At 41.0% G+C, this 21,585-nt stretch overlaps 3 protein-coding genes across 8 annotated transcripts in view; all 3 read left to right on the forward strand.

Annotated features, from left to right (window-relative positions):
* Positions 1-1,765: 1,765 nt before the first annotated feature.
* Positions 1,766-7,325, forward strand: slc33a1 (solute carrier family 33 member 1). 4 transcript variants are annotated; one of them, XM_048264346.1, is made up of 8 exons: positions 1,798-2,010; positions 2,200-2,241; positions 2,424-3,204; positions 3,579-3,778; positions 3,957-4,141; positions 4,303-4,420; positions 5,151-5,366; positions 5,630-7,325. In XM_048264346.1, the coding sequence occupies exons 3-8, from the start codon at positions 2,466-2,468 to the stop codon at positions 5,795-5,797; spliced, it is 1,626 nt and encodes a 541-aa protein (XP_048120303.1). In that variant the 5' UTR covers positions 1,798-2,010; positions 2,200-2,241; positions 2,424-2,465; the 3' UTR covers positions 5,798-7,325. The 4 variants fall into 4 exon arrangements, with proteins under 4 accessions (XP_048120305.1, XP_048120303.1, XP_048120304.1 ...); XM_048264347.1 differs by having other exon boundaries at positions 2,204-2,241; XM_048264348.1 differs by lacking the exon at positions 2,200-2,241 and having other exon boundaries at positions 1,766-1,847.
* Positions 7,326-7,356: 31 nt separating this feature from the next.
* c18h3orf33 (c18h3orf33 homolog (H. sapiens)) lies at positions 7,357-10,867 on the forward strand. Of its 2 annotated transcripts, XM_048264351.1 has the most exons (5): positions 7,357-7,554; positions 7,696-7,755; positions 8,095-8,248; positions 8,845-9,005; positions 9,270-10,867. In XM_048264351.1, the coding sequence occupies exons 1-5, from the start codon at positions 7,444-7,446 to the stop codon at positions 9,540-9,542; spliced, it is 759 nt and encodes a 252-aa protein (XP_048120308.1). In that variant the 5' UTR covers positions 7,357-7,443; the 3' UTR covers positions 9,543-10,867. The 2 variants fall into 2 exon arrangements, with proteins under 2 accessions (XP_048120308.1, XP_048120307.1); XM_048264350.1 differs by having other exon boundaries at positions 7,415-7,755; positions 8,120-8,248.
* Positions 10,868-11,386: 519 nt separating this feature from the next.
* Positions 11,387-21,585, forward strand: part of plch1 (phospholipase C, eta 1) — a 47,329-nt gene continuing 37,130 nt past the window's right edge. Inside the window, exons 1-2 of one of the 2 annotated variants that reach the window (XM_048265379.1) lie at positions 11,387-11,570; positions 20,982-21,105. In XM_048265379.1, the coding sequence (XP_048121336.1) occupies positions 21,027-21,105 (79 nt within the window). In that variant the 5' untranslated portion in view covers positions 11,387-11,570; positions 20,982-21,026. Of the gene's footprint in view, positions 11,571-20,508; positions 20,588-20,981; positions 21,106-21,585 lie in introns of those variants that run through there. The other variant, XM_048265378.1, reaches the window with a different exon arrangement.

Consider the following 21,585-nt stretch of genomic DNA (forward strand, 5'->3'; position numbering starts at 1 on the left):
CAAAAATTATATATGCGATTAATTTAGATTAATTAATCACAGAGTATGTAATTAATTAGATTATTTTTTTAATCGATTGACAGAATAAAAAATAATCAGTTATTTTTTTCTCAAATTAATTAATCGAAATTAATCAGTTATTTTGACAGCCCTATAGATATATTGTTTGACACAGTGATTTTGACACAGTGTAGACCTAATATTTACACTGTGCCTCAGCAAAAATTTAACACCAACAGTAGATATTCTGAAAGTGGGCAATAGTTGCATGATAACTATTTGTGCAAGTCCAGCACAAATTATATATCTACAATTAAAACCTTTTTATGGTTGTTCAGAAGTATAGGCTACAATAGACAGTACTTTTTTTCCGACCTATTACCTTTAAAGACACAAAGAGTTGACCGACAGTGGGTAACAAGAGTGTCTCTCATGGCTAGTCTAGTCACATGCCATTGACCCATTACCAAGTTCACATGTCCTTGATTTCTCACTAGCAGTGCAACATACAGTCACTCATTACTGGAACAGAAAAGGAAATTGAACCTCCTGATTGAGAAGATGCCTTCAGTCATGCTCTAGTCAAAGTCAAAGTCTGCTTTATTGTCAATTTCTTCGCATGCCCAGACATACAAACAGATCGAAATAACTCTAACTAGGCGACTGTATCCCATTAATCTTGTCTGATTATGAAGTCAGGAATAGTGGATATTTAGTTGTTGATTTTGATGAGGCCTACCTGAAAAAAAAAAACTCAGTGTTAAATGTAATTAGGTGTCAGAATGTTAAATTGTATCAATCCAATCAATTACGAAATATGTTAGAGCTGTGGCCATCAGCCTTTCTCCAATACATTTCTTTACACCAATTGTGTACTTTAAAAGACACCCTCTACTGTAATGAGTTGTTGTAAAGCTGAAAGCCAAAGAGAGTGTTACATGTTACCACCTATGTGATAGAACCCCCCCCTTTTTTTTTTTACAAATGTCACACCTCGTGCATAATACAACTCAGAGCAGGGAGTGCAGGTTTACTATTCAACTGCACCAGGTAAAATATATGTATAAATATTTTACATTTGTGTCAAGGCATGTTTAAATGCATCACAAGTTCAGCAATTGGTTCATGATTCACAGAGCTGACTGAAGTTCAGAACCAATGTACCTCCCAAGATGAAAGTAATAATGCAAGTGGTTGTTTTTACTCCTCACTGTGTTAAATTATGTGTAGCAACACAAAGTAGTAGCCTAGTAGTAAGGACTGAAATATGAATGATCAAAAATGACTTTAGTGTATGTAAATAATTGCTCAAGTAATTGAAAATAAATGTATCTAAACAGTGTGGTTTCTGCATTACATTTATTTATGTCTTTAATTAAAAAAGACTTCCTAACCTCCTAGTCACGTCTTGTAGATTTGCCAATGGTGTCAAACTTGAGGCAGCCATTGCATTATAATACATTTCATAGTGTATTTGGGGAATTATTTATTCACATAGGCCTACACACTAAAATAATTTTGAAATCAATTATTTAAAAAAATCAGTTGAATAACCGCAGCCTTTGAACAGCCATGGTTGGTTTGAATTTGCTTTGCTATTGCCACTATTCAACAATATTGCTAAACTCATGAAACACAATGCCTACAATGACACAATGATTAAGAACAATGTTATCAGACAAATATATGCACATGTGCTGCGGGTGCGAACTGTATTAGGCCATTTTAGAGTAGAGCACCGGCGGAACAAAAATGTCGTGCTTAGTGACACGTCAGCTGAAGTATACGGAAGTGTTTGAGAGACGCACCACTTCCTCAGTCTGCCTCATAGCATCATTCAACGCCGGGTACTGATTTTCCTGAAATGCTGACTATTTCACCCAATTTATCTTTGCTTGAGAGATGCTGGACATTCACGGGTTATAATACAAATATATGATTGGTGTTTTCTGACGTTAATTCATCCTTTTAATCGCTCTCTCTTAAGTGGCATGTGTTTCATCGTTTCAGGTAGGCTACTGCGCGTCACAGCTGGCACGAGATCGTTTGTTTTCGTGTTATGTTTGTGGCAAGCATTGTATGTTTTTCCCTATTATATGTTGTCTATTCGTATGTATTTATATCATTCACTGGCATTGTACTTTTCTCTCTTTGTGGTCTGTCTCTGTTGTTTTGTCCTACCTGGAAACCTGATCCAAGCCAGATTAGCCAGGGCCTGTCATTCAAACAGCAGGCTATCAGGTGTTCATGACCGTGTTGTGTTTTGTTTTTACTTTCATAGCATACTTCAAATAATCAAACAGCTACACTTTAACTTAAGTTCGTCCTAGACTTACCTCTTGCTATGCTTTTCAGAGCTATTTCTCCTCTCCATTGGTGTTCAGTGTAGAATCTCAACTAAAGTCAATTGTCCTATTCCGTAGATCTTCCGTGGGCACAGCTGGATTGATGCCCCTTAAGTTACCATGGAATTGCATGAATCAGTCACACACAAGAACGGGAGGCAGAGGAAGCCCGTTCTTCCTGCAGACAACATGAGACATCAGGAGGCTAAGTCCTCAGACATGGACACTGAAGAGGAAGAGACATTGCTGTGGACTGAGGAAAACCACTCCAAGGTCCGCAAGGGCATCAAAGAGGAGCTGGGAAGCGTCTTGCTGCTCCTTTTCCTTTATGTCCTCCAGGGCATCCCGTTAGGCTTAGCAGGCAGCATCCCGCTCATCATGCAAAGCAAGAATGTCAGCTACAAGGATCAAGCTTATTTCAGCTTTGTCTTCTGGCCCTTTAGTCTTAAGCTGCTATGGGCTCCACTGGTTGATGCTATTTACTTCCAGCAGTTTGGACGTAGGAAGTCATGGATGGTTCCCACACAGTATCTGCTAGGCATCTTTATGCTGTACCTGTCTGTCACGGTGGACTCCTTACTTGAGAGTGATGAACACAAAGGACCTGATGTGATCACTCTCACTGCAGTCTTCTTCATGCTGGCCTTCTTAGCTGCCACCCAGGACATAGCAGTGGATGGCTGGGCACTAACTATGCTGTCACGGGAGAATGTGGGTTATGCATCCACCTGCAACTCAGTCGGCCAAACTGCGGGCTACTTCCTGGGTAATGTGCTCTTCCTGGCCCTGGAGTCTGCTGACTTCTGCAACAAGTACCTGAGGTTTGAGCCTCAGGAGAAGGGCATCGTAACTCTCTCAGGTGGGCATGTCAAACACAGTGCTAGTTGAAATGTTGAAACAAGTCAAAAGATTGACCAAAATTGCTTGCACTGGCTGGATTCCTACTTATTATCAGTGTTTCAGATTGTGTCAATGTGTCAGTTAGCATCTTTGTTGTTGTTGATGTTTTCTGGTTTATCATAGTTTGTATTATTTATTTTGCAAAATGAGGTGTGGCAAATCTCCACTAATTAGTTTCTTGCAATATTGTTTTGCTCCCACCACTTGCTAACTTGTTTACTGTCTGTCAGTGCTTTTTTATCTCCTCAATGAATGGCATGGCATGCAGGCTACAGTAACGCAATACTGTGGGTATAATGGCACTGTTGTAACTTTCTTTGTATCTGTTTACAGACTTCCTGTTTTTCTGGGGGATTGTGTTTCTTGTGTCAACCACCCTTGTTGCCATCCTAAAGAAGGAGAATAACCAAATGGACCTTAAGAAAAAAAAGAGGGAGGAAACACAGGGTGTCATGGAAACGTACAAACTGCTGTTCTCCATTGTGAAGATGCCCACAGTGTTCACCTTCTGTGGTCTACTATTGACTGCCAAGGTGTTGTATGAAGCTAAAACTACTAAAATTCACACATCCAACTGTAATGTAATACTTAATCAAGCCATTTGTAAATTCATGTTAATTAATGTATGTAGCTTGTAACCGTTGCTTATATATCTCTCTCTGTGGGTGTGTGTGTGTGTGTGTGTGTGCACCATTGACTTGTGTGTTCCAGATTGGCTTTTCTGCAGCAGATGCAGTGACAGGGCTGAAGCTGGTGGAAGCAGGTGTTCCAAAAGCTCAGCTGGCCCTGCTGGCAGTACCAATGGTGCCCCTGCAAATTCTGTTGCCCCTCATCATCAGCAAGTACACAGCTGGTCCCAAGCCTCTCGACATCTTCTACAAGGCCTTCCCATTCAGGTACTCTCACAGCTTCACTTGAAATGTTTGGACTTGCAAGAATACAAACAATTCCTGTCTGTCCAGGTTTTGGATTTCAAAGAGGTTAATGTCCATAGGTCAGAGAATAATGACAGAATGCAGTGTGCATGTTTTAAGAGTTACTTTTCCATTTGTCTTAGGCTGCTGATTGGTTTAGGGTATGCACTGCTTGTATGGTGGACCCCGAGTGTGAAACAGGAGGAGGGATATCCTGTTTACTATTACGCTGTGGTGTTGCTAAGCTATGCTTTTCATCAGGTAAACTCTCCATGTACTTTGGCATCCTTATGGGTGTAGCCACAGTGGTTTTCCACTTTAATCCATTATCGTAAAAGTACCAATTTCTGCCCCTTCCGTTCGAAAATCTGAAAACAAAGATTTTTAATACCTAAAGGTTTTTAATACTTAAATAATATTTGACTGATAATAATAATAAGTATACTCTTTTGATCTCATGATAAGCCTTTGGAACCTGATGGAACCTTTTTTCAGTAGCCAAGTGTGTAGATTTGTACAAAATCTTGTTTGGTTCTTAACGGGAGCTTTTACTGCCTAAAATATCCAATTTTGTTTACCGTGCTCAAACTTTGGTGCTGGGCTGGTGAGTGCCCAATTTCCGCCCACTCACTCGGCACAAAATCAAAATTCCACTGGAGCTCCACGTGGTTTTGTACACATAGCCTTACAACGCTGTTTACAGCTCTTCAAATCACTGTACAATGTCATTTTTGGTACAGAGATAATTTAGATACCCTTATAGGAGGTGGGTGCTTGCATTTCTTTTTGGAATCCACTGTTTTGGTTCGAATAGAAATGAATATCAAGTGACACATAGATGTAAAAGGGCGAAAATAGGGAACAGGTGGAAATAAGTAACTTTTTGATGAATGTGTGTTGACAAGCGTAATGAATGTGTTTGTTTTTGCACAGTCATCCTGAGTAATCCTGTCCCGATGATATGGTCATCTGTTTCTATCTTTTCCAACAGGTGGCACTGTATAGCATGTATGTGGCCACCATGGCCTTCCACGCCAAGGTCAGTGATCCTGTAATTGGTGGCACTTACATGACCCTACTGAACACTGTGACTAATCTGGGGGGTAACTGGCCCTCCACCCTGGCCCTCTGGCTGGTGGACCCACTGACCTCAAAGGAGTGCCAGGGAGCAGCCAGCCAGACCTGTGGCTCTCCAGAGGAGGCAGGAGTGAGTGCAACACCCAGTGATGGGTCATCTAATATTTATTTTGCTATTTGTGGTAGAGATATAAGATTATGGCTTAATAAAGAAAGTAAAGAAACAAGAATAAACAAGTCCTGTGTAATTGAAGATTATAGTGTTTGATGAGGCTTGAAGCAGCCTTGGTAACCTGCTAATTTCCAAAATCTATTCTCACAACGTGGTGTTAATTGGCTAAGATTGTTGTACATTGCCTTAATCTCTCTCTCTGTCTCTCTCTCTCTCTCTAGCTTTGTGTGAAGGAGGGTGGGACATGTGTGACTGTACTAGACGGATACTATGTGGAGTCAGTGGTGTGTGTTGTGATTGGCCTCACCTGGTGGTTGTTATTGGGCAAGAGGCTGAGACGGTTACAAGAGGAAAGCCCACAGGCCTGGCACTGTAAATCATCCAAATGAAAAGCCACAGCAACACCCTGCATTATCCCAACGCTCTTAAGGGACTCACTCTCTTTACGCTCAGAGACCTCACAATGCCTTTTCTTTTATTTTAATTCACCCAACGCACACATCTGGCTACTGTTGAAATGTGGACCTTAAGAAGAAAAGTTCCCGTAATTAATCTACATGTCATGATTACTTCCCAAGACATAACATGAAGACTTGTTTAAAGATATATGACTGAGATATATGAAGATATATAAATAGAGATCTGCTCCACCGGTGACATTTTCTGAATTTTGAAAATGTTATTAATGTACTTTGTCACTTCAGTGTATGTGCCTTTTTCATTTTGAGGTTCATGTCAAGAAATTTCTGTGGGATTCCCCCACATGACACTCATCCGTAGTTAAACAGCATGGATTTGTTTAGGTTCAGAGCAGCTAACCTTCAATTGTCAATGTTTCCTGATGCTACTATCATACAGAGAAAAAGAACAGAATAAATGTGTGCAGTAAACTACAGTTGCTGCACATTGGATTCCTCACACACACATTGTATTACATTGCATCACATGTAACCAACGGAACAACCTATAGTTTTGTGCTGGAGTAATAATACAATGTGATCATGCAGAGCATTGTTTAGGTGCATATAAAATCATCTGCTAAATGGTGTACTAATCTCACAAGACTATTTGAATACTATGAAAGTGCTCACATGCACAATACACTCAGGCTGTCAAAGAAACATCAGCTTTATTTGACAGTAGGATACCCTTAAGACCAGCATTTTAAAAAGGAATCGGTTAGGTTTCACTTTGTCTTCATGATTGGCTTTCTTTTCTATTTGTTTGTTGGCTTTTTAAAATACTACTGTTCATATATTTATGCATTTTCTTTAATATTTTCTTTAAAGCGATATCCAAAGCTTATACATGCCAGTGTATTTCAAGCTATTCCAAACTGAATGAGAAACACTTGACCTGTTGTCAGCTAAATCATATTTATGTGATTTACCAAATATGTCAAATCATGAGTAGTCGCTACATACTGTAATTTTAGTAGTCTGAAATTGTAAGACTTTGTGTTTGTTTTAGAAATGGTCACTCCTTCCACTGGTATTTTGATTTTATATCACTTCTCATCTTTCTATGGTCAGTGATGATTTTATTTGTAGAATCTTTGGCGGTTCATAGGGTCAGTGAGATTAATCAGGGCATGTGCATTAAAGTTAATGCATATCTGTGAGCAGTTTATAGTAAGTAACCAGAAGAATTTCAGTCATGCCTTACGCACACTAAAGTTGCCCTTCATTTACTTTATGTTTCTGTTCTTGACATTTGTAATGTTTTTGTTTCAGCCTATACACCATGCATGTCTGGTCAATATCCATGTAAACCACTCTTCCATGAGCTATGGAAAATTAATCACAAGAGACGACTATGTTTTGTGGCATTGTCCATCAATGCGGAAGAATTTTATACCAGCATTTTTTAAATGTAATGCAAAACAACTGATGTATATAATACATGTGCTGCAACACATTACTGTGCTACTGTTTTGTCTTCGTGAGAACCCGCGCGTTTTCAAAAATTGTGGCTCATTCGACGTGCCGTACTGCGTAGAGGGATCTCTGTTGTAGTCCAGTGACAAATAAACAACATGCCGGATGAGCGACCTGACATTCTGAATGTACCAGATAAAGCAAAGACTAACCTTAACATTATAGCAATAGTATCAAAGGTTGCTGACGATAACTTGACGATTGTGCGGGTATGAAGGAAAATATCAGCATAAGATACCGGTCATGGTTATCCTCTTTGTGCAGTGTAGTCGCTTACAGGGGCAACTACGAAACTGCACACCACATCATAGGGTGTACATTAACTATGGAATGCTGTTTGTTTCCTGCAGAGTGTGAGCACTGGATTAGCTATCGTGGGCATTGTCATTTTAGGAAGGAGCATCAAACTGGTAAAGATGGTTTTAAGAGTTGTATTTGTCAGTCTGTGAAACCTGTAGCCTATGTGAAGCTAAAGTCCTGTGAATGCACGCCACCAACCAGCAATGGCACCCACCCACTATGTTAAATTGTTTGGCATCAACCAAAATTACTGTGAAATTACACAATGAAAATAGGGATTTGTATTTCTCCTTTAGAGTCCCCCAGAAATAAAGGTCGAGATCGACTGTTTTGGGGCATAAACTGTATGTGGTCTATGCTTTGGAGAGACCTCTTTGAAATCACTAGACCAATATGTTGTGTCGTTTAAGCTATTCCTCATAGACTTGTTCGGATGCCTTTGTTTGCAGCTCACAAAGTTCAATGCTGCTTCAGAAATTCCCTCAAGGTTCATTAAGCGGAACGTTGGTCTTCGAGGGAGAGTATGCAGCATTACTGACAAGGGACTGGAAGTGGAGCACATCCCAATTTATGTCCCTGTCCTTTCCCCCCTGCTGATGAAATGTGAGTGCACTCACAAACACGTTTACCTCCAGCAGAACACAAAATCCTATCTGTTGTCTGCACTCTGCACATTCACACAACAGCTGTTAGCTAGACAACCCAGTAGTCCTACACCCAGACAGCTGTCACTAATTAGATTTTAATTAGTGATTGTGTGTCTGCTTAGTAAAAAAAAATGTTTTTTTTTAATGCATGCAAGCTAGTGGTATTTAGATTGTTATCCTTATTTGACCTGAAAAGTGCAGTTGGTTTACCACCGTTGGTTGACCATTATGATTATTCTTCTCTCAGTGTTCACATTGACCACACTCATCCAGTTACAACAGGCTTACACCCTGACCTGCTGAATTAAAGATTAACCAAAACCTAAAACTGAACTGTTGTAAATTGTGTGCTTTGCTCTGTTCTCTCGTTATTGTTGACAAGAGTAGAAATTTGAACTTAGCGTAAATTAAGCTGTTTCATTTGGGAAAATGTACCCTTATTTAATTTAGCCTATTTTGATGGAATTACTTTTCACATCAAGACCTTGTATTGAGACACTTTCAAATGTTTAATAGAACTTGTTGTAAAGCTCAATTCCTGTGGTGGTGCAGATCAGGCTGGGGCTCCTCTGCAGGTTCGTCTGGCCGGAGTGGAGTTGACCCCAGAGGGCTGGGACTGGCTGAGACGGCAGCTGAGACCTGCGGAGACGGTGTGGCTGAAGCTAATTAGGAAAGAGGGCGACAGCCTGGACTGCTTTGTCTCAAGAGGCCAGGTGAGGGGACACCTTTAAAATCATGGCTTATCTCTGGCATGCTTCACTAACAAACTTTAACTGCCTCTTAATACATCGGTGGGACAAAAGGATAAAGATCTGATCTGAACAAAATGTCAACTCTTTTTGTCCATATTCTTTATTGAAAGCATTGCCACATCAGTTATGCTAACATGTTGGGTGTTTACTCAATGACCGTATAGCCGGCTCTTTAAGTATGACCTGTGCCCTTCCTCCTGTTTACTTGTTCTCTGTGTCCCTCAGGGCTTCCTCTTGGGCACTAGTCTAAATGAGCAGGTCTTGCAACAGGGCCTGGCCAGGTCCACACCGATCCTGGGATTGGACCACCGCTCACGGGTGTACTGGAGACTCCACAAGAGACTGCTGAAGGCAGAGCTCAAGGCTGAGAGAAAGGGCCGAGGGCTGTGGAGGGAGGACGACCTCAGGGAGAGAGTCTCTGCGGTCGTCAGAGAGAACATTGTGGTCAAAGGCGTGAAAAGGCTTCTCTCACTTATTTCCGGGACCAAAGAACAGTGAGCACACATCCACACATTAATAATCATCAGTGCAAATATGTTGCTGAATTATTTGTGCATTTTGATTGATCAACTCCCACTCCATTTACCTAAATGTAGTAAATTGATATTTATTAACACCCTTTCTGATCCCAGACAAACACTCATGGATACAGCTGTTACAATGTTACAACTAACATTTGGTAAAATTATGTATATTTTGTATTGCACATGTAAAATAATGTAAATAAAGCTTGAATACTCAAATTTACTGAACCTTACAACCGAAAGGGGCATGATAGAGGTTTTTTTCCTGAAACTAACATTGCACCTAGTATTACACTTGCCTAGCTTTGCTTTACTCAGACAGTATTTGTGGTTTCTTTGTCACATGTTTGAATTGCTAAACAGATTAATCAATTGTTATTTAGCGCTAGCTGCTATAGGACCACATGGGTCAGCATAATCTGCTTTTTTCCCGTTCACTCTCATCTTAATTTCCAGCTCAGTCCCCCTGCTTCTTGTGCTTAGGATGAGCAGGTTGGGCATTGTGCTTAGCAGCAATCCATGGGGGTCTGCCTGATTACCCCACCCAGACAAAAGCAAAAGTACTGTTGCCATGGATTCAGCAAATCTGAAAGACAAAGAGTGTCAAAAGGTGATGAGCTCTTAGTGGCCCCAAACTGAGGGAACAGAAAGGGTGACTGTATCGGAGCAACGTGTCTTGACGTTTAAAACTTTCCAAAGAATCTAAAATGCATAAGTGTAAACTATTTAAGTCTCAGAATATTATCCAAAAGTACAGTTGAGACTAAAGGCAAAATCCCCCTATATATACACACACACACAAACACACACACACACACACACACACACACACACACACTCTGGGGTACACCAGGGCTAGGGTTTAGGGAGGGGACAGCAGCTTGCAGCTCACCCCCTCAATCTTTGTTGTGCAAATGTAACAAGCGGTGACTCCAGACTTCCCATTGGCTGTGCAGTTTGAACTGAAGGGGTAATGGAGAGCTGATTGCAGGCACTGAAAGACTTTGAGCTGGCACAGCACTCCCTGGGTAGAATGAGGGAGGGAGGGAAAAGAAGGAGAAAAGGGTCCGTGTTGCACGGACTGTTTGAGATATGTCAACAAGGCATATTTGGGTCAAATTTTCAGTTAGGCTTTTAAAATGATATCAGATTAGTAAACAGAATGTGCCTTTGCAACATTGGATGAATGGTTACTTATAATGGGCAATGTAGATATTGCATTAAAGATCAGCCATTTCTTACTACAACAGTCGAGAATCCTTTTGCAATAATGTAAGCACAAAATGTAATCTGAAAACTGCTGCCATGATTAAAAACAATGCAAATGTTCTCAGCTGGTATGCTGTCTATAATGGAGTGGAATGGAAATGTGTGTCTCCAAACTTTTGACTGGTAGTGTGTGTGTGTGTGTGTGTGTGCGCGCACACACGTCTATATATATAATGGAAATGTGTGTCTCCAAACTTTTGACTGGTAGTGTGTGTGTGTGTGTCCAGTCAAACGTTTGGAGACACACATTTCCATTATATATATATATATATATATATAAATAATAGCCATTTCAGCTTTATGGTGACTTTATGGTGTTGTGCACACAGGATTAATACTACCATATTTCATATGATTTTTCTTTAGCGTAACGTGGCTATACAGACTTACAATAGAGGATGCATGAAATTCCTATATGAGGACATGCTTTGAGTTATTGGTTCCGCTCCGTGAATCCACTCCGGATGTTCCCGTAGGCCTCTCCTCAAGTCAGTCACCCACCGGCCGTATCGTTTGAATGGGAGGTATGACATTGTGGCGGCAGCGTCTTACCCAAAGCTTGTGTGTGGGACAGTTGAACGGTAAACACTGTGTGAACTTAACTCTGGATAGACGGCTAAAGTATTGAATGCGTTTTTCGCTGGGGTAGACCACCTGAAAGGAATGCCTTACTGTCGAGGAGAATTACTTATGCCAAACCATCTTGTTTCAGAGGAATAAAGACACATCTGAAGTAAGTGATGATTAACGCTATTTGTTAACAAAGCAGGTGCCTCAAAACAAAATAGCTTTCCTGAAATAGGCTATATTAATGTATGAACACGTCTATATTTGGTCAAGTGATAGGACAGGAGTAGGCTAATCTAGTTTATAATTGGGAAAGTTAACGCGACATGTTGCCTAATTCAAAAGGGTAAAAAAATACAACCGGTCACCTATTATGACCCAATATGAGCACCCTATATTATTTCACCAATTCAATCACGAGCTTGCCATTCATGCAGCCTTTGTAATGAGATAGGCCTATATTTTAATGACCTGTCAAAAGCTTTATCTTCAAATAGCAGCTATACGTGATGTTAACCGAATTATAACAAACATTGCTTCAGAAAAAGGGGTGAATCACGGTTATTATGAACATTCTGTGAACTTTTGTTGTGGTACCCTATTCCCCTAGGCTACCAGCCTATTAATAGTCTCAGAAGTTGGGTGATAATTTAAAAGGTCCAGTTCATTATATATTTTTGGCATAACAAAAAGGTTATATCAAACACAGCCGGTGGCAATCGAATAAAGAAGGGGACAGGTACCTCCCACTCTGCAGACTGCATCCTCTGGGATTTAAGAGTGGGTGGGGATATCGTGATTGATGGCAATTCCCAGACAAAGACACGAGGTGGTCCTCCTCTCTTGTCCATCCAATGTTATGGGGCCTCACTCACTTATCACTGCAAGCGAACTTTTTGTCTCATGGTGGGATTTTAATGATATGAGTAAATGAGTAGCTTATGTACTGTTGTTCTCTCTAAACATACAAGTTTTTTTTCCATATAGGCCTAGGCATAGTCAGAGATTAACATCGCAGCGTATAGATGTTGCACTTGTTCAAAAGATAAGATAGATAAAAGACAGCAATGTTGTGGCACTTTCATCTACTTTCCCTTTTCAGCATTAGACTTACTCACAACAAGTAGCCACAAAGTAAAACGATTCAGGACAGCTGTTAAAGTTAATAAGATCAAGCTGATTATTTAAGCAGTTTATCCTCTAAAGACACAGTAGAAGGAGATTGAGGCAAGGCAATGGTTTAGCTTAAGTATTCTCCCATTGCTTAAGAAGAGTTTTATACTGTCAAATGTCACCTTTTGGATCCATAAAAATTAACATCACCTATGTTATCCGGCTGGGTGAGGCAGGGAAAGAGAATAATCTCATGGCTGATGGCTTTCTAACAAACAAGCACTTGCTCTGCCACTGAGGGAATGACCCCACCCTTACAGGAATGTGAAACAATCTCATCCATGTCATGGTGATACCCACGCCATGCGTATATGGAACGTGAACAGGTAAAATGAGTCCAGTGTTTTTAAAGTCCTGGCCGTGTTAGTGTATCAGCTTGCTGGCCTGCTCAGGTAGAGTTGGAAACATGCCTCATTGTTACAGTGGAGCAATGAATTATTTAACCCCCATCCTCTGTGGGACAGAGGAATGGATGTTGTGGGGCGTGCTGAATTGAACCCTTTGTGGTCAGAACACAGAGCAGACTCTGAGGAGGTTCAGTGGGACTTGGAAAAAAGAGAAAAATGAGTAAGAGCTTGTGAGGAATCTTACACTGTCCATAGAAGTTTATGGTAACAGTAGACCCACTTCTACCATGAGCTGAGGTCTATAGATTCGTTTTAATGTCGGTATAAGAGACAGCATCAAGTTTACCACGTATTGGTACAATGTATTGCATCTGATGTTGTTATTCCCAGTACTAAGAGTAAAAGTGTGTTATCAAAAAAAAAGTTATCAAATAAGTTGTTCTGTTCATGAAGCGGATCACAGTAAAAAAATCTGTTTCAATTGGGCCCTGTTATCCCCATGTTATCCCCTACTTGTAATGTCTGCAGATAGAATCAACAACAGCCCACACTTTTTATGAGCCAGTTATAAAAATAGGATGTGATGTTCAACCCTTTATGGACTGCTGTATTATTCATTGAGTAATATAGGAACATGGTCTGTTACCCTTTTACCCATTGATTTGAGTACAATATTATGGGTTCAGTATTATCAACCTTGTTGCAAATTCTGAAATTATGGTTCAGATGGACTCTGGTGTAGCCTCTGGACCAGAAAAGGACTTGAACTAGTTGAGGACCAGTGACAGTCATTGTTCATTGTTTAGAATGACTTGACCAAACAGATTTGGTAACTTGCACCCACCTTTCTATTGTCCTACTGCTTTCAGAGTGCATTGAAACAATCTTTACGAAGTTACAGTGTTACAGGGGGTTTCCCTGCTCCTATCACTTAGAAGCAAACCACCACCAGGAAACCTGTTTTCTCCACCTGCACTGCAACCAAGAATGCTATTTTCCCCACTACACATGAACGTATTATTTTATGGCTTTTTCAGATAATCTCATGAACAGTCCCAGACCTACAGCAGGGACTGGGAGACAGTGATGGTTTTAGATATCTGACAGCAGCTGGTGTTTGATGTGAGCGAGTGTCTTTTTGCATTTGCCTGGTGTCTGTATCGTGGCCCCAAGGTCATGAGAGCTATCTATCTGAAAGCGAGAGATTATCTGGTGTGAGAGCCATGATTTTATTAGCTTCTGTGACTGGATGCGTTTGTGTGTGTGTGTGTGTGTGTGTGTGTGTGTGTGTGTTGGGGCGGGGGGCTGCTGCATTGTACTCATCCCCATGTCTACTACATTTCTGTGATCATAACACCTATTTCAGCGCAAACACATTGCAGTTAGGTGTTTACTGTGTCACAGTTTGGGTGACAGTTTGGTGTTAAATGTTTCCAAAACCTCAGACGTGTCAAGCACCTGGGTGAATTCCACAAACAGATCCATTTGTGGGAAATGATTGAAATGATGATGTTGCACTGTGCTGGCGTGAGGTAGATGCTCTCTTTGTGTTGGTTCACCAGACCAACACAAAGGTGAAAAAATGCAATCGATCACCTTTGACTTATTGAATTATATCCGCAAATCCTATTGCTGGTGATGCAGTTAGTGCGGCAGCCAGCTGCGTCCCGTTATGTGTGTGTGTGCGTGTGTGTGTGTGCGTGTGTGCGTGTGTTTGGGTGAGTGAAGGAGACAGGGATGGTGTAATAACTTAAGGTATTATATTGTTTTAAATTTCATGGTGCACTTTTTGGCACCAGATCTTTTTTTGAGATCCCTTGGGTGAGAGACATCCATGCTTACCTCACTCTTGCCTGGCTGTATTTAAAGGAATAGTTTGCCTCAAAATGAAACTTGTTCCATTATCTATTTATATGTTCCTCTTGTCAGTGCAACGCAAGCCAAGTCACCCAGCAAAATTATGAACTGCTTTACCACTCAGGTCAAACAGTCACACAGCATATTTTTAAGTCATTTAGATCCCATCTCATGTTTACAGTAAGTGTTTTACAGCATGTTTGGCTGATGTCTGATTCAGCCTTAGCAGTCTCACACGATTCCTCTTCACCTCTCCTCACACACATGTTGAACAGTCACTTATCTTCAGGCAAGCTCCAACGGAGTGTGCAAGAACATCCATTTTTCTTCCCAGACAAGAAGGGCTCTAGTCTGGTGGTGAGAGGTACATCAATGTCAAATGAAATTCTCACATTACCATGCTGTTCCAGTGTAATGGCCCCTGTAATAACTCTCATTCCCCCTCTCATCCATTAGATGAATGTGTGATCTCAAGAGGCCTGTCTCCTTTAGAGTGGAAAGGTCCTCCTTCAGGTCCAGTAAGCTTTCCTCTGACTCACCGTTTTACATTGAACTCACATGACACATGGCTCGATTTTAAAAAATAACATTTATTGTTTCTTTTATTAGATCTTGGGTTTGAGGTGTCTCCTCGTTTATAGGCCTTATGAAATATTTTTAGCATGTCTGTCGTCTACAGGCGTATTAAGCCTATAAGCCTTTAAACTTAAATGATCCTTGCACTGAATAAAAATGTTGTAAGGGAGTCTCTCTGCCAGCTGGTCGGTAGTTCTGTTTAATCTGGAATCTGTTATTCTCCAGTCTTTGTGCTGTTCTTACTCCATTTACTCACTCTTTTACTGTGGAGTGTTGCCTCCCACGGTGGACCTTCCCTCCCTGTAGCCTATTATTACTTCTTTCCTTGTCTTCTCACCTTTGTCCATCTTGCTGGCTTCTTATTGCCTGTTAACCCCTTTGTTTTTGATCACCTCCTGCCTCTGGCTCCCTTTTCCCACATTTCACTCTCACTTCCCTGGGAATGTCAGCTCCCTTACGGCAGCACCTGTTGCTTGTCTCTCTCTCTGGGTGATCTATAGAGCAACTGTCAGAGAGAGTTCCGGAAGAGCAGGAGACAGCCCGGCGTCAGGCCTTAGTGTCTGGTTTCAGCCCACCTGAGGGGAAATGTCCAGTGGGAGGTGATGGGGTCAGACTCACAGTCACAGAGGATGGAATGTCACCCATTGAAGTCATGCACTTTGACTTAATTCACTGCCTTTCAGGGATGTGAGACGGGTTTGCTTATTTCACTGCTCTAGAAGTTCAGCTTTTAAATTGTAAACAAAACAAAGCATATTTGTATTTTTCATCAAACATCCACAGGTGTCACCTCTCTGAGCCTCTGTTATGTTATGCACCGTCAGGTTTATTTTAATTAATCAACCAATCAAAAAGATACACATGAATTATGAATGAATAGTCCACTATTTGTAATATGTTTTAAAAAGGTCACAGTACTACAACAATTATGCCAACCTCTAATTATTCATGATTACAAATCATAAGAGAAAATGCAGTTTGTCAGCAATCAGCAGCAATTCCACTCCCACATCCATGATGGAAAAACAGGGATTTTGCATTTTTGACATTTTGGCTCTGTTAGTGCAGGGCGATATGTAACCAAAAAAGGTGTTTGGAACATTTCATATAGATTTTTGCAAATTATGTTTTTTTACTTCTTCAGACCCTTCAGTTTGCAAAACTACCAGTTTCCATTTTTTTCCCGGACTGCACAGGTCCAAAATCCAAGATGGCGGATATATCACCAAAAATTGCAAATAATAGCCTTTTTAACATTTTAAATGGATATATGTTAGGTATTATCATTATATACATACATTTTCTAATAAAATGTTATGACTTAGGTAAAAAATATGACCATGGGTGACATGAGATGTCATGATTATCAACCAGTGATGGGTGTAACCACCATTATGCTATTTATTGCCATACCCGGAAAAACACATTATTAAAAGTTTCCTTCACATAACCTAATAATCATTTGAATTAAAGTAATGTTCTGCACTCACCACAATAGATTAGATTAGATTAGATTAGATTAGATTCAACTTTATTGTCATTGCAGAGTACAAGTACGAAGACAACGAAATGTGGTTTGTGTCTAACCAGAAGTGCAAAAAAGGAGAAAAGTGCAATGTGATATACAAAGTATAGACAGGTTGTGCATAGACAGGTCAAGAAATATAGTGCAGTGTAGACAGTAGTATACAGTTGATTTATATAAGGTAGAGAGGTTTAGAGTAATATAAATATGTGCAGTGTATTAGCAGTTACCTTATAAGAGCAAAATAAATATGGCAATGTTATTGGGGGGGTGTCTGCCTCCTTGTTGTCCCTGTCAAGGTTGCCATGGTCGTGGGCACCTCAACAGGCATTGGGCGGGGGGGGGCTTAGTTGGTTGTCACCGGGATGCAGAGCTAGAGTTCAGCTGCAGGAAAGAAGTTTCCTCTGAACCTGCTATGCGCCTTATGATGCAAGCATCGCTTGCCCTGTATGGCCTCAATGCAGGGGAGTGAGGAACCGATGATGCGTTGGGCAGTGTTCACCACCCTCTGCAGTGCTTTTCGGTCATGGGCAAAGCAGTTGCCATACCAAACTGTGACACAGTTGGTAAGGATACGCTTGATGGTGCAGGGGTAGAAGTTCACCAGGATCTGAGGAGGCTGGAGGACCTTCTTTAGCCTCCTCAGATAGAAGAGATGCTGGTAAGCCTTCTTGATCAGGGTAGAGAAATCTGAAGCTGTTGATACACTCCACTTCAGTCCCATTGATGAGAATGGGGGTGTGTGTGCTAGCTTTAGACTACCTGAAGTCCACAATGAGCTCTTTGGTCTTCAATAATTCTGTTAACAGAACTTGCAGGAAATTGTGGGAACATAGGTATTATTATTATATGTATGATTATATGCAAGCCTAATGCTGCCCACTACAGCTAAGCCTGCCTTCATCCATGAATTGTGACTGATTTCAGAAACAGCATCCTCTGAACAATCTACAGAGAGTAGCTCAGTGCTATTAACACACACATTGGATAGCATCTTAATAGATGGCATGGCTGTTGTGCAGGAGATGGTTGTCAGGAAAAGTGACAAACTGTTGCCAAGATCTGGCAGAATGCTTCTTTGAAAATGTTGAAAGTAAGGCACGAGGCTACAATGACATATACATGAAAGACAGGACGAGACAGGTCCATACAATGGGAAAAGCACATGATAAGAGATACAAAATACTCTACACCAATCAAAGACTTTAAAGCTTTCCTGGGATCGAAGGAAACCAAAGCCAACCTTGTCCTCTACCTTCCTCATAAAGCTGTTGAACTATGTAAACTGCCAGTCACAGTTCACACACACAAAGGTGGCAGTAGCAGTAAGTCATTTTGGCAAAACCCCACATATCTACACGTCACACAGATGTCTTGGTGCTTGCCCTTCACAGGGTACCAGACATCAACAAAGACAGTCTCATTATTATGGTCACTGGAGATCGTCGACAAAAGATACATATCCGCCTTGAAATCTTGACGCACCCTAGCGGCAGCAAATGTAATTTGCAGCCTGGGTAGTCTAGCAACTCTCCTTTGGCTCGCGAGGTGGAATAACCAAACTTAGGTCAGGCCAATCACATCGTGTATAGAGTCGGTGGACCTATCGGGTATCCTATCGTATCCTATCCTATTAGGAAATTGAAAGACAACCGTTTGTCCCGCCATTTACCGTTTATCCCGTGGGAAAGGAAAGGTTTCTGTTTCAAGTAAATCAAGTCATGATGATGTCATTAACACACTTTGTAGGCTTGTAGCAGGTCCTCATCCATCTCCAGACGTGTTAGCTGGATGTGAGAAATTTGTGTGTCAGCTACTCAAACCATGGTTTTCAAACTAGGGAAATCCCATCCCTATGACTGCCCTACCACCGCCTATTGCTGTCCCCATGCTCGGATTCCTGCCCCCGCAGCCTAGCGACCCACTACTTGCCCGATGACAACTCCTAATCCCTATGGACAATTCATCCCCTACACTGGACTATTTGAACTTTCTGACACTAAATAGGATTCATGCATTATCATACTGGTTATGTAATCATCCAACCACTTTGTAACATATACCTCAGGTGGCTCTAAATACCATGTTCTATTCTCTGTATATAGACCTTACTGTCCTGTAACTGACCCCAGGCAGATGGGTCAGGCCCTTGAGTCGTGGATCTGCTTGAGGTTTCATCCTATATGTTTCTCCAATTCTAGGGAGTTTTTCCTCGCCCCTGTTACTCATGGGCTCTGTCTGAATCTTTAAGACTCTGTAAAGCGCCATGAGACGTGGGTAATGTTTTGACGCTCTATAAGTGAAATTAAATTGAAATTGAAATTCTGAGAGCACACAGGCAAGCAAATGTTTGGGCACAAGATAGTGTATGCTCCAAAGATTCTTGACTCACTATCACTAGGATGGAGGAAAATGATTGATGGGCAATGGGCTCCTGTTCTGTCAAAACTTTCACCAGCACCAGAGGCTGTTGTGGAGCTTGTGAAGTGCTGTTGTCTTGCCAGCCAATGCAGTAGAAGGTGTTCTTACAAGAGTAACAACTTACCATTCACACAACTTTGCAGGTGTGAAGGCTCTGAGGAGATGTGCACCAATATTAAAAAGACAGTGACAGTGGTGAGGATAAATACTTGAGTGACAATGACAATGTTTTGTTGAACTCCTCAATAATGAAACAAGATGCAGATTTTATTTTATTTTTTTCATTTTTTCAAAATTTTCTCCAAATTTCTTGGCAAATGATGCAACACATCTTTTGAAAATAGTCTGTATCTCACTTGTCTACCTTATTAGGTGTATCTTTATCAAAAAGTTGACCACTTTAAGCCTTCATATTATTTTTCTGCATATATTGTCCGCCATCTTGAATTTTGGCACTGAAAATAAATAAAAAAAATTGGAAACAGGTTGTTTTGTATTCAATGGGGTCCTAGCAAGTAAAAAATCACCAGTTGCAAAAATCTATATGAACCGTTCCTAAAATTACATGATTCCCCTCACTATGTTATTATCATTCAGAGGAAATGTCACACAGTGTTACATCAGGCTTCCATCTGCTGTAAAAATACCCTTAGGTGCTTTCAGACTGAATGAATTACAGTGCCATTATACAATTTAATGCAGGATGTCCATTTGGCATCGCGCCAGGGGTTTGTGGTGGACATTGCTGTAGCATTGCTTAGCTGAGCATTAACAAAAAATCCTTTAATGTTTGCTCACTAGGATATGTGATGACATATTACGTGTGATTCACATTTAAGCTGTTTTTAAGCCATTTATCTGAAGTTTACATGGCTGTGACACAGCTAGGCTTTCTATGTCCTGCCCCTAATAGACTCCATTTTCCTCCCGTTAGCCTCTTCTCGCATACCATATCATGACTCATGCTGCACCGATGAGCTTTTAAGATTCCCTATTGATTAGAATCTTGTCATCACAATCAATGATTCATTAGTTGGCTTACACAAGTCTCATTCAGTGCTCTGCATTTCAGACTGACAAATGGAATGGTTTTGTCAAACTCATTTTGATCTGCTGTTACAAATACCAGCTCAGTATGAGGCAAGACAGTCACAGATCATGGCATTGCAGCCCTTGGCTTCCTTGTATTTGTGCTTTCATGGAGAGCCCTGGGACCAGTGAAGGAATGACTGGGCTTTCTGGTAGTCTCCTAAAGGCTGTGGGACATCTGACATGGGAGCACAGGTCAGTGGTGCTGGGTTTGCTTTCCTCGTAGCCCTGAGGCTGAGATCAGTGTTGGATAACTAAAGGGATCACATGGTCTACTGGGCCCCCATCAGATGCTAGCTTCTCAGGTGTCCAGTCAGGATTGTGTGTGTCTGTCTGCACTGTAGCCCTTGCTGCACTAGTTGGTGGGTGTGAGTTAATGTTCCATTGGCTTGGTGCTGGGAGACAAGGCTTAGACCAGAATTGCAGATGGTTGTTGTGACTCGGTTGACAGAGCTTGGTGCGACAGTGATTTGTGTGATGCCATTTCTATACTGCTTGAGTCTTTAAATGATTGAATGTGAATTCATATCCTGGAGATATAGTGACTGATCACCACTTTCTTTCTCCCTCTCTTCCATGTCCTTCATAGACAGCACACCCTCCCCTTGATCCCTCACTTCAGCAGGCTGCCATAATGAGCTCCTGGGGGACTGAGAGCCAGGGTAGTCCCCGGTACTGCCGACACTTCCTCACTGACAACAGCATCTTCCATGGTGGGTACCCAGCTCTGTCATCATCATGTGCCTTTACTTTTACTTGTCAGAATGGCATAGACTGAAGGAGGTAGATTTCTAGACTTCGCAAGGACAATTGACGAAGCTAAAGATGTCCTTCAAAGCTGAGGTTAGACATAGCTTAAATAAACTCTTTAGTTTGACTTGATTTTAGAGGACAGCCTATTTTCTGCCTAATACAAGTACTTTTTGGCCTTCTTGATTTCACATGCAGTTCAGCTTTAGTGCTTTTTATAAACACTTAAAGATATTGGTATTTATAATAATGCAAGTGGTATAAGTAGTGAATTTTGATGGCTATGAGGTTTGTTATGCAATGTTACTTTAAATGCTGTATTTGTGTCAATGCTTACCTATTAACAAATAACCAGCAGGGGGCGATGTCATCCTCTCACCTCTTATGATGCATAACAGCATATCAGAGTAAAACTCCCAAGTGGATAGTTGCAAATTTCCATC

Source organism: Alosa alosa, chromosome 15 (assembly GCF_017589495.1).
Source record: "Alosa alosa isolate M-15738 ecotype Scorff River chromosome 15, AALO_Geno_1.1, whole genome shotgun sequence".
Classification (NCBI taxonomy): domain Eukaryota; kingdom Metazoa; phylum Chordata; class Actinopteri; order Clupeiformes; family Clupeidae; genus Alosa; species Alosa alosa.

Bases quoted from the DNA above. Each gene is read 5' to 3' on its own strand.
- slc33a1 (XM_048264348.1), top strand. From the start codon at position 2,466: ATGGAATTGCATGAATCAGTCACACACAAGAACGGGAGGCAGAGGAAG. The intron at 4,142-4,302 runs GTACTCTCACAG...CATTTGTCTTAG, and splicing joins TACAAGGCCTTCCCATTCAG to GCTGCTGATTGGTTTAGGGT. The intron at 5,367-5,629 runs GTGAGTGCAACA...CTCTCTCTCTAG, and splicing joins GCTCTCCAGAGGAGGCAGGA to CTTTGTGTGAAGGAGGGTGG.
- c18h3orf33 (XM_048264350.1), top strand. From the start codon at position 7,557: ATGAAGGAAAATATCAGCATAAGATACCGGTCATGGTTATCCTCTTTG. The intron at 7,756-8,119 runs GTAAAGATGGTT...ATGCTGCTTCAG, and splicing joins TAGGAAGGAGCATCAAACTG to AAATTCCCTCAAGGTTCATT. The intron at 8,249-8,844 runs GTGAGTGCACTC...GTGGTGGTGCAG, and splicing joins TTCCCCCCTGCTGATGAAAT to ATCAGGCTGGGGCTCCTCTG.